The 12,858-nt window shown below is 41.6% G+C and overlaps 1 protein-coding gene across 1 annotated transcript; it reads left to right on the plus strand.

Moving 5' to 3' along the window:
• The first annotated feature begins 3,069 nt into the window (after nucleotides 1-3,069).
• Nucleotides 3,070-11,192, plus strand: ZNF831 (zinc finger protein 831). The gene is made up of 5 exons (XM_041417768.1): nucleotides 3,070-7,278; nucleotides 7,778-7,920; nucleotides 9,617-9,786; nucleotides 9,903-10,054; nucleotides 10,350-11,192. Exons 1-5 carry the CDS (start codon nucleotides 3,070-3,072, stop codon nucleotides 11,190-11,192), a joined length of 5,517 nt encoding a protein of 1,838 aa, XP_041273702.1.
• Nucleotides 11,193-12,858: the final 1,666 nt, after the last annotated feature.

Raw genomic sequence — 12,858 nt, forward strand, 5'->3', positions numbered from 1 at the left:
CCAAAATTATTACAACAGTGCTGACAAATTGAAACAAGTTTTCTAAAATGTTTGGAATTCAGGAAATAGTCTATAAAAATAGAATTTACTGGATTTAAAATGAGGTTTTTTTATCAACCTCTTGTATTAAACTACTTTATAGTTATAAACTGACTAAGACAAATTCTGCTACAATGATTTTTTAAATCTGAAACTGCTCCACTTTTCAGTGTTTCACAGACCATCCTGTGGTGTTTATCTGAAGTTAGAATTTCAAATCAGGAACAAAATAATTGTATTTAATGGAATTTTAGTGACCGGTTCTGATAGCTTAAGAAATCAATTTAGAAAATTCTGAGCTGACCAAATCCTGCATTTAGTTTTGTCTATTGGAAAGTTTTCCTTATCTAATTAGGATCAAGTTCTTATGCTGGTAGTTCAATGCCACAAGTTACAAACAGCTGAGAACACGGGGTGGATGCTCAGTAACAGAGCCCGGGGCAAAACCAACAGAGGAAGTTCTACGTTAGGAAAGGACTACCCTGAATCAGCCTTGGGGCAGAATTACTTTGAGATAAGCTATTTTTGTCAACGTACAAAGAAATACAGTGGCCTTTTTGGAATATAAATTACAGATGTGAAAAGTCTGATGGTATTTGCCCCAGTAGAATACAAGTCAGGGCAGTTTCACTCAGGAAGAAAGTACTTTTTCTTGCTGTAAAAAGCAGCAAACTACCACACCTGGTAGAGATGTGTTACTACATTCTTAAAAGTACATTAAGTATCACCTTTACCTTACTTGTTGAGCTTTATTTAAAACTTTACTTTAAATTTTCTGTCACCACGTAGGTATTTTCTTTGTAGAGCATAACAGAACACCAAAATGAGTCTCAGGCTGTGTTGTTGGCCCCAGAAACTTAACAGCATTAAGTGAAATTACAGAGCATCTGGTACTTGGGAACCACAGGATTCCTATGAAAAACATCTGTCTGTGGTGGCCTTGAAGAGCCCATCAGCTCTGCATGGCCAGGAGGAAAGCAGAGAGAGAAACAGTTTGTGCCCCTGGAGCAGGCTGGTGGGGGAAATGTAAAATATGTGGAAGTGTATTTCCACACTTCTCTCTGGGGGAGGGAGGGGAGCAAAGGCATAGTGCCTTGTTCTGTCTCATGTGGTACTCGTTAGATGTTCTTCCTACTGGGTATTTAGGCTTTACTTTTCTTCTTGCTGTCTGTTCTCTGCAGCATATTTTTTCCCCTAAACTTTTTTTTTTTTAATATTTTGGAAAAACTACTGCATACTTAGTTTGTGTCATCGTCTCATCCCTAGTTGTATGCTGTGTTTAAATTGAAAAGTGACTGTATAACTTAAGAACCATCTTAAATGGACTTGAAATGTTGATAACATCACTTTGGAAATTAGAGAATTCCACTTTTATTCTGTAGGGGTAACCACACTGCACAATATGGATAATAACTTATTCTTTAACAAGCCATATTCTTTGACCATTCTTTCATCATTACAGTCACTACTATAATAAAAAGCCACTTAAGTGATTATTCCACATAGAAATGTCAGAAGTGCATAAGAAAAGTCCATGCTTGATAACTGAGCTTAATTTATAACATTCATGTGGAAGAAAAAAAAAGCAAAATCTAACATCTTGCTGTGCACAGATCAGTTCATTTTACATGTTATTGTCTTGGATGGAATCAGTAAAAATTTCAAACCACATTTTGAAGCAATTTTTTCACTGTTTCCCAGTAATGATAACCTAGTAAAATGAGCCAAGGCAGTTACAGAAGCACCACTAGAGATTATGAAGTAAAGTAACAAATTGCAGATTTCAGATTGAGCCACTGATTATGTTATTCCAAATGGGTTTTTAATGGCTGTTTGCACAAGAACAACGCATTATTCATAGCAGCCAGTGCATCCAGTGAGCATATCTGAGCAAGAATCAAATAAACATTCACAGATCACCTGATTTTCACCCAAACTGTAATTACAAGGGGTTATGCCTCTAACTCTTCGAAAGAAAATTTTCACCTTGCTCATTTTGATAGTTTCCCCCTTTGTTTCTAAGAAAGAAATAAACATACTACAAATTTTTGCTGAAATAAAAAGTAGTCTGGGCCAGCACCAACCCTGCATATATCAGGATAGATTTCAAGAGAATAGGTTCACTTTTTAAAAAAGAAGATGTTTTCGTTTTTCATTGAAAATATCAAAAACAAGCAGTACATCATAGTATCTCCATTAATTATAGCAAATTAATTTAGTCTACACAAAAGCCAGCTTTAATTTCTCACACTATTTTGCTATGATATAATATTTTCTACTTTGCAGATATGAATTCAAATCTGACTTGTAAAACAGGACATGAGTTTCATTTTGGTCACACATTTTCATTTCACACCACTTCTTGCGTTGTGTTTGGCCTTAGCTCCCTTAAATTGGGGAAGCACAGACAATATGCAGGCATGTTCAATGTCCTGTGTTTGGAATTGGTTGCCCAAAAAAACTATGCAGTTTTTATCCCCAGAGGTTTTCAAAAGCAGACTGGTAACACCCTGACAGCCTCATCTGACCTCGGTGCTGACTGTGGTGTGAGAAGCTGTTTGGACTAGAGAAGTCCTGAGGTCCTCAACTGCTTTGTGTTTCTGTATTAAAAATTGTTAATGTTAACGAAATTTAAAAACATGATATAAATATGTAATGGAAATATGGTTCCAGAAAACTAAAATTGTATTATTTCTGGTGTGCTTAGAGCCTCCATTTGCAAATCTGAAGCTCAGATTTGTTTCCAGTGCTTTGGGTACTTGGTGTAGGTTGTTGGAGTGGTTTTAAGTGCAGTGTTGAATGTCCTTTACACTGTACTGAACTAACTCCTAGAGGAAAAATGAAAGAGGAACCAATTTAATTGGGAAAGGAAGTGATGATTGTCTCTATAATGCCTGCATGTGTGATATTCTCAGTTGCTCATTTTCCCAGCCCAGGGTGGGAACATGTGTGTTATTTCTGCCTCAGACTGGTGCCTGTTCTGTGTTCCCTCCCGGCAGGTCCGTGAGCTCATGGCAGCCGGGCCCTGGCATGGAGGCCCGGAGCCCGCCAGGCCTCGCGGCCGCTCCGGCAGACCCCGGCCCGGGCCCTGCCCCGCGGGGCTCCTCGGAGCCTGCCCGGGGACAGGCCCTGCCCCAGCCCGTGTACCTCAAGGCCCTGACGATTCCACTGCTCCAGCCCGTCCAGCCAGGCTCCTTCCAGCCCCACGGGCCCTTGGTGGCCAGCAGGAACTGCGTCCACCTCGACGGCAGCAGCATCCCCCTCATCCTCAAGCCGCTCGTTCCTCCGGAAGGCACGGAGCAGCCTCAGCCGCTTTTCCAGAAACAGCTTGGGCAAAGTCTGACCTTGAGCATAGTCAGCACTTTACCAGTTTTGTCGTCGCCAAGTTCTTGTGTAAAATCAGCTATTGGAAGCCCGGGAAAATCAAAAAAATCTGGGAAATACATCTGCAAACACTGTGGAAGAGATTGTTTAAAGCCAAGTGTCCTTGAGAAACACATTCGCTCTCACACGGGAGAGAGGCCCTTTCCGTGCACCACTTGTGGCATTGCGTTTAAAACTCAGAGCAACTTGTATAAACACAGGAGAACTCAAACACACGTCAACAACACCAGGCTGCCCTCAGACTCTGACATCACTGGGGGACCAGAGCAAAATGAGAGATCAGCAGAGAGCACCACCTCTCCCCAAGGCAGCAAAGTCTTGAGTAGCAGTAGTGAAGACCAGGGGATACAAATCAAACAGCCCAGTTCAGAGACCAGTGCAGCAACAGACACTAAGAGACCTCACGAGCTCTCACTGCCAGCAACAAGCTCCTCATCAGCTACTTCAGAAAATCAAGAAGCAACAAATCAATCGTTGAGTTCAAAGGCTAATCAGGGGGTTCCTGAAAGAGAGCCTCAAAGTTTATCATCTCCAGGAACTTTGCCAAATGGTCCGTGTCTGAGAAAGAAGATGCAGGAGCAAAGAACTCCGACTGCCAATAAGCACATTCAGCTGCAAAGGCAGCAGGCAACATCTTCAGAGAAGCAGTGGGATTACAAACCCTTGGACTGCAAGCTGAAGAAGTGTGAGAGCACTGACTCGGGCTATCTGTCGCGTTCCGACAGCACAGAGCAGCAGATGTCATCGTCCAGCCCCTTGCACAGTCTCCACGAGCACAGCACGGAACTGGAAAGTGAAACTGCCTTCAGCAGCCCAAGGTGTGCCTCCAGAAGCACTGCAAAACCAGAGGCAGCTGAAAAAGCTACAGCCTCGATGCTAGAGAAAAAGAGGCTGGAAGAACACATCTCAAAGCTTATTTCTCACAACAAAAGTGTGGTGGATGACACCCAGTTAGACAATGTCAGGCCCAGAAAAACTGTCCTTTCTAAACAGGGAAGCATTGACCTTCCAATGCCTTACACATATAAAGACTCTTTCCATTTTGATATCAGAACTTGTGATGTAAATAGGAAAAAGAATCTTTCTCTTTGTTCAGCAAAATCTACCTTTGCACCCCTGGAGAAATGCAAGCCAATGTTTTTCCATTCAGTTCCCACCCAGTTCTCCACAACAATCGACACTGTGCCTGTTACTCGGAGCAACTCCTTGCCTGTTGTGGAGGGAGCGAGGATGGTGCATGACAAAGCAGGATGCTCAAAACCACTTTCTCTTACTAAGCACTCTGTAAACACAGGCACTGCTGGTTTGCTGCCTAGCAACGATCTCACTGCCAGTTCAGTGGATTTCCCGAATAGCCATCCCCGAGCTCTAGTCAGACAAACAGCAGTGGATGATTTGCCCCTAAGTCATGTGGCTGATCATCCTTCTCTGTCAGAGGAGCTGAAAGGGACTAAAAAGCTTGGGGCCGGAGAAGTAATCAGTGCTAAAAATAAGAAACACAATCAAAGGAAGCTGAAGATGTTCTCTCAAGAAAAATGGCAAATGTATGGAGATGAAACGTTTAAGAAAATCTACCAAAAAATGAAAAGCAGTCAAAATGCCAAGAAAATGAAACAAAGAGAGAATAAGATTACAGATATTACAAGCTTGAATCCTAATTCAAGGGAATCAGCCAGCAGCACTGAAATAACTGAGGAAAGAGATGTCAGGAGCTCTGCAACTGACAGTCCTTCCTCCCTTGCGACAGCAGCTTCAACCATGGGTAAATCGGGAGTGTCTGCTGATGGTAATTGTGTTCTGCAGAATGTGTCCTCTGAGGAAACTGCAGACAGAGTGTCCAACCTAATGGAGACATCACATTCTGTAACTGCAGGAGCTGCAACCAGCCAAACTTCCCCAGAGCTCAGTGGCAGTGACACAGAGAAATGCACAGCTGGCAGCAGCACACTGCTGGCTCCAAGCACTGGTGAGCTCAGGCTTCAAAATCCTGAGTGTCAGCTGAGCAGCCATGGGAGGAATGAGGAGTGCTTGCCAGTACAGAGTAGAAACTGGGAGAAACCAGGCCCTGGGAAAGAATCCAGTGCATTTGAGTTAGATTGTAAAAGCACTTCACACAATTATGGGAACCATCACAGGACTAAGGAAAGTGGCCAGCATGGGCTGATGCCCCCTTGGGTCCCTTGCAACAACAGAGAAACTGCAGGGAAATCCCAGACTCTGCCATCAGAAAGGAAAAAGCTGAAATTTGAAGTAGAAAAGACACAAAATGTGATTTCAGTGCCCTGCCCTAGTCCCAGTAGTGAAACCACTGCAGCAAGTGAAGCAGAGAGAGGCCATTGCTCTGGCACTCAGTGTCTTCCCACAGCTCCCGAGAAATTCTCCACTAAAGCAGAGGAGCAAAAATCAAGCACAGGAATTAATGAAGCCACTGGAGGTACTGAGAATGTGGAATATAAGAAAACAATCAAACTTACCACACAAGCGCTCAATTACTGTGACATCAACCTTCTTTCACATCCTGCAGGTATCCCAAAAGCTTCACTGGTGGGATTTTTAGGGTCTGAATTAAGGGGAAGTGATTCCAACTCTTTTGCTTTGCACAATGCAAGAGATGGAGATGACAAAACATGTCTTGTAAAAACAGGAGCAAAAGTGCCACTTCCCAGTGACAATGCCGTGGATGTGTCTTCTAAAAGCCATCATCTGCAATCTGATCCTTTAAGTCCAGTCCCACAACAAAATGCCTTCTCTCCAAAATATATCCTTAAATTGCCCCAGGACAAGACAGCTTCAAATCTGTCACCTTTGCTTCAATCTGAACAGGAGATGACACCTGGCACACCTGTGACAGACTCCTTAACCACCCCACCCTGTTCTTCCAGCAGCATGTCCCTCCATTCTCATTCCAGTGATGTGGTTTGGTCCCCTTTAAAATCTGAAGTGAGACAAAAGACTGGCAAAGGAGAAATTCAATGGAATCTTCACACAAACTGGAAAACTCCAGGATTCTGTTCACCAGTCAGCTCAGAAACCACAAATATGTCAACCACAGCAGAGAACACCTTTCATAACCAAAACTTCAAGCAGCAGGATATTGCAAGAGAGGATTGGAAAAACAAACAGAACAAAAATAAATTAAATTATCAAAGGCAAACAGAAGAGAAGTGGATGAGTAAAAGTACTTGCTCTATGCAGACTCCAAAGACAAAAATCTGCTTTACTTCTGTGTATACAAGTGGCTTTTTCATATCTGCTGACATCAAAGATGAGAGGAAGGCTTTACCCCACCTTTGCTCAGGAAGTGACTCTTTGATAAAGACATCAGTTTCTAGCAAAGGTGCAGATCCAACAATCCTGGGATGGGACAGAGAGGGAAGTCCACGCATCCTGAAGGACACCCCAGCACCACTGCAGGATCTGCAGCATTCCCAGAGCTCAAGAGACAACCCCACTTATTTTTGCCATTCTTTTGGCACTTTCTACTGCCACACTCTCAGCACTCACTGTAAAGGATTCCCAGTGCTGCCCCACTCTAACAGGACCAGCTACTCTGGCACTTCTGCAGTGCCAGGCTCCAAGAGCACCTTCCCATCGCTGAGTGCCGAGCCCCGGCTGACCTGGTGCTGTCTGAGCAGGAGCCTCCCTCTGCCCTCGGAGCAGGGTGGCTCTGCAGCCTCTGCCCACCCCTCCATGCCCCCCTGGCACAGGGAACCCAGCAGGGAATGCACCCTGTCCAAATACGACATCTCCATTTTCAAAATGAGAAATATTGGCAAGACTGTGGCATATGGCTTAACAAACACGAGCTTGAAAACGTTGGTTTCATCCTTTTCTAAAGGACACCAGATGCAGGAGGTAATATTAATAATTCTGCTTGCTTTGTCAAGAGGGTGTTATTGGCTGACAGCCCACCTCCACCCTCTTGTTAGGAAAATTAAATAATTATCAGAAGTGTATTTATGGACACTTGTAAGCATTTGCTGATACAGAATTTACAATTTATATTTTTATAAGAGAAGTCTATATTTGATAAGTCTATCTATAAGTCTATATTTGATGCATCAGAAAGATATATTTCTGTGTGAATATTTAAGTTTCTTTCAATTTTCAGAGTGCTGATAGTGAGAAGAATGAATTTCTATTTCTTGTTTTTTTCCCCTTTATGGGGATTTTTTAATATTTTTCTCTAATAGCATCTGTTTTCATTCTAAATGAGTATTTGACTTAGTGTAGGACTCAAACACAGAGTTGTGCTACTGTTCAGTGCTATTTAAAAAGTGCACAGATTTCCAGCTTCTCAGTCAATGTAATTCACAGTTTTCATGTACTTGATTTTTCCCAATATTCTCAACAGTTAAGCTCAGATGTTCCTGGTGGTTCTTTCAAAAATATTTCAGAGCAAAAGAAGAAAACAGTAGTTTGCAAAAAGGAAAAACTCTCAACAAATAAACTCAAGAGGAGCCACAAACAGAAAAGGATTAAAGTCACCCCTAAATGGTAAGGAGTACGGCTTTCAGGTTCACTATATATACACATATAACATAACATAATATAATATAATATAATATAATATAATATAATATAATATAATAATATATAGATAAAATTTTGTTGTAATGTGTGTAAAAACTCCAAAGAAAATAAAAAGTCATGCTCAAAATTCAGCCTTATCAAAACTGGGGGGAAAAAAGATAAATTTCTCAGAAAGAGCTGTTCTTGTACCAGAGCAGGGCCCCAAAGATAAACTATAAAAATATCAATATGTTGTTTACTATTAGGAACAGACTTTTCTAAGCAAACCAGACATATCCCACAGAAAGATGATGCCTGGTCAGTTGACTCTTTCTATGATTTAGAAATTACTCTTATCTGTCAAAATTGTCAGCATTTACTTGTGTTTGAAGGGGGCCACAATGGTTCTGTTTTTAATCCTGTCCCAGCTCAGAGCAGTGCGTGAGACCCTTTGTCCTTGGAAGATCCATATCCTGAGCTGGTATTCACCAGAGAAGGCAGCACAATAAATATCAAGTTTAACACCAACTAACAGAACCATCTGTAGTTCAAAGGATCATTTGGTTTAAATAAAAAAGCAGGAAGAATTCGAGCATGAAACTATCAAGGGCACATTGTCTCAATCAGCACAATGGGAATTCATATCAGTGGAACATTTACCCTCGAATCTTTCAGGAGTGTGGGGCAGCAGGATGCCTGATGAATTGCTTCAGTAAGGAAAACATATTGTGTGCACACATCCCTCTTTATTTCATGACCAAAATCAGACAGAGTGACTCCCTTGAGGACAAATCAGTGTCAGTAACTTAATCACCGTGTCCAGCTCAGCAAACAGCACTGCGATTTTGTAGGGTCATAAGAACAGAAATAGAAGACTCAGGTCTATGTCACCCAGCTGAGTGACAGTCTTCTGGGACTTTTTTCTGGTTTGATTTTCAGGTGCTGTTTTGTTGTTGTGTTTTTTTTTTTCCCTGCTAGTCTCAGAATTGTATATCAAATTTATTTGTATCAAATAAGCGCAGGGATTTAATTAAGTACGGTGTCCTGAAAGCTCAGGTCATGCCTATTAGTAGGTAACTGGCCCAACTGGTAACCACCAAATGTAATTTAATTTTCTAATACACCAAACACCTGAATAAGTGCATCCTTTAAAATTTACATCTTGCTCTGTGGATAGTGACAGTCTATTGATTTAGGGATGGGACTTTAGTGTCACTCATTCAGAGTAGAAAGTAAAGCAGAGTTGGATTATTTAGTGTGGGTTTGCTAAATAACCAAAATCCTTATGTTGTCCCTTAGTGATAATGAGCAGGTAGCACTCAAGAAGTGAAAACCCAACAACCACACAGCCTCAGGTGATTCCTGTGTGGTTCAAGTCTTTGTGAAGTATATTGTTTTAAAATTCCAGATATAAGAAAAATGATCTGTTATTCCTTAATCCTTTTCTCTTAGAAAATCAAGGATTTACTGAATCCTACAGAGAAAAAAAGATAATAAAATAATTGTGGGTCTCTTGCCTAAAATCCAGCTTTTGTTTTTGAGTTGACATAAACAAGCATCTCCTTCCCAGTAATAAATTGCTGTTAGACTTTATTGCACCTGATGAGGTGGTGTTATTCTCCTCTGGCTGCTCCTACATCTCCCGTATTTGTTTATCTCCTCAATGCCCCTGGCACTGCAGGTACAGAGGGAGGCACATCCATGGATTTGCTCAGCTGAAAATGAACCGGCTGAGCAAGAAGCCCTGTTTTCCCAACAGAGCTCTGGATGCTGTGAGAAAGGGCTGCTCATCCCAACCCCCCAGATTTAATAAGCATAAGAAGTGCCATCCTCCTCAGTCCAAGATGCAAGGTAAGTATTTGGAATATTTGTGTGAAAATATTATTTCAGTGATGTAATGAGAAATGTAACAAGTTCAAGCATGAGTGGTGATAAAAATCAAAGTTTATCCAACCTCTTTTCTATAGAAAATTATCTACACCAGCAAAAAGACACATCATATTCCACTTCAGACAAACAACTTTGCAGAAGGAAAAAAGAAGGAAAGAATAACTCAGGAATATCTTCCCATACTGAAAACCTAAACCATGTTAAACAAAAAGACAAAAGGGATAAAAAAGTAAGTATTGTACCTTAATTCTTGTATTATTTTTTATTAACAGAAAAAAGAAGTGTTAATTAAAACCTGAATTATATTTAGCTGTTTTAAAGTTGAAGTTGAAACTATTTTGTAGCACAGATTTTGGTTAAAAGGTTTTAAAATGTGTTAAAGGTATTTTGGGGGGTTAAAATAAAATGAAAATTTACCAATGTTAGAATTAGCTAAAATAACAATTAAACTTGAATCCTTTGGATGAAATTGCTCTGGACTGAAAACTTTATGTGTAAATCTTTTCCCCTCCTAATTCCTACAGGACATTTCTGGGCAAATCAGGGAACACCCAAGAACAAACGCCTCTGTCCAGAACATTACAGCTCCTCTGGGAATAGCTGTGACAGCTCATTCCTTTTCCTCCAGAGCTGACACATCCCTGCAGGAGTTCAGCAGGGACGTGGCCATTTGCTGCTGGGTGACACAGCCCCTCGTGCTGCAGCCATCCCTGCCTGGGCAATCCCGGCCAAGCCTTCGGAGCGACCCCCTGGCAGCTTCCTTTGGGTCTTGTCCTGAATTTACAAACACAGGCACAGGTGACCCACCTGACAGCACAAACCCAGAGGCTGCTGCTCCTCTTTCCTTACATCCAGGAGGAAGCCAGGAAAATGTATTGAGGGTAGTGTCAGAGAGCCAAATATTTGGAATATCAGAGCCGGTGATCCAGGCTGCTGGAAGGGAGAAAGCTCCGAGTGAAGAAAACACACATTCACCTCCCCCAGAAAACTCAGCTCCCAGTTCCCAGCCAGGATGTTCACGTTTGTTTGGATCCCAAGCAGAGTCTGTTCCTGAGACAGTCACGAGGGCTCAGTTACCCAGCAGGGAACACTCACAGAGGGCAAACTTAGCTCAGCATCTCCTGGAGCTGCACGACAAGAACAGATCCTGCCTGCAGCCTAATCCCTATGGAAGGCCACATGGAACTGCTACTGCTACCTTAAAAAAGCCCCTAGTGACTCTCAGATCCCCTGAGTTCAAGAGTTACTCTGCAACACCCCCCAAGACATACAAAAAGAGAGGTTTGGAGATGATGAGGAAACAAACAAGGGTGGAATATGATGACACGAGCAGTGATGATGAGGACAGGCTGGTTATAGAAATATAGCAACAGGCTGCTGCCAGGGCTTGTGTGCCAGCCTGGAAATGCCAGGGATCTTTGTTCCATAGCTCTGAAACACCTTCACATCAGCAAAGCCATTCCTCTGTGCCAGAGGCTACACCCTCTTTGGAAGAGCCCTTCCTTTCAAGGACTCAACCTTTTTTTAAAAATGCTCATTTGAGGCTGGCATCATGCAAGAGGCAGCCCTGTGCTCCTGACAGGTTTCCAGCATTGTTCACGTTCCTGCCAGTCTCAGAATTCCCACAAGTGCTGCCTGCCCGTGGGTGTGTTACTCCAAGCCTGCAGTGGGTTGGGTTACTTCAACAATACAGCTGCAGCAGCTTCCTCAGCTCAGATTTCCTGGAAGGGTTCAGATGGGTTCCCTTCTCTGTATTCCTGTTTTTGGAGTCACTGCCTCTGTACTGGGAGTGACACGCTGGCATTAAGGGGAAGATGTGTTCCCTAAGTATCTGTGATATTGAAAGAATCTGGAAAAAATGCTGGTCTTTTTCCATGTTGCACAAATGTCAATGCTTCTGTGTGAGAAATGACACAAGCATGCTTTGCTTTGTGTTTTGTGCCTTTTATGCCAAGATCTACTCAAATATTCTTGATTTTTAGGTGGATAATATGGGTGTTAGCTATTGGTATTTCCTTGTGTTAAAATTTTTGACAAGAATTTTCTCATTATATCTGTCACATTGTGTTCCAACTGATGTCTGGAATGTTTCATTCTTATTGTAATTTTAACTGCAATGATGCCATTTTATGGAGGGTAAAGAAGCTATATGGCATAGCTTGTTTTCTTTTTTTAACAAGTTTTGTGCTAAAAACCTTAAAATTTACTGGTTTCTATGTGAATAAATAATTAGATATTTCAATTTCACCAAGTGTGTTCACTTGCTTGATTAAACTGATAAACACTAGAAACATTCCACTTCTACATTATGGTAAAATTCTGTACTTAACCTGTTCTTGTATTCTGATTCACACATAGGGATTAATGGATTAACCTCCATGGGATATTTGGAGTTGCTTTTTAGTCATGCTCAGATAAAAGATTGAACAGATCATACAAAGAAATTTAGTACAAATTATCTGAAAAAAATATAAGTGTATGTGTAAAAAATATCCAGACAGCTCAGAGAGATAAACCACATGCCAAGTCCTGTGCAATTTCTGTGTGTTTGGATGCCCTACAAATGTGACAAGGCTTGAGGTTGTCAAAACAGAGCTTCACATTTATCCTTTACCTTGCTCAGTATTTGTGCTCACAGACAAACTGGTATTGGGTGACTCCCAGGGGCAATGAATTTAAATAAAGTGAATTCAAAGAAGTACACAAATAGAATTTGGGAAGAAAAAGAGGAAAAGAAAGGGAGGAACCATCAACACTCACACAATATTGAGCCATTCAAAGTTATGGAATTTTTTTTCTGATGGAATCACTCAAAGCTACAGCTGGATTCTGAATTTGTAGGAACAGCAGGAGAAGAAGAAACACAAAGCTTATAGAGATCCTCAGATCAGTGTTCCTAGCAATGCTGTTGGCCAAGCACCTTTATAAACACAGGGCAAAATCACTGCACCAAACCCCACCAGCACCTCCACAGCAACAATTTTCACCTCTTGCTTGTGCAAGAGCTAATTATTATAATACATGGACATGTAA

The sequence above is a fragment of the Onychostruthus taczanowskii genome, unplaced genomic scaffold, assembly GCF_017590055.1.
Source record: "Onychostruthus taczanowskii isolate IOZ18803 unplaced genomic scaffold, ASM1759005v1 scaffold57, whole genome shotgun sequence".
Lineage (NCBI taxonomy): Eukaryota > Metazoa > Chordata > Aves > Passeriformes > Passeridae > Onychostruthus > Onychostruthus taczanowskii.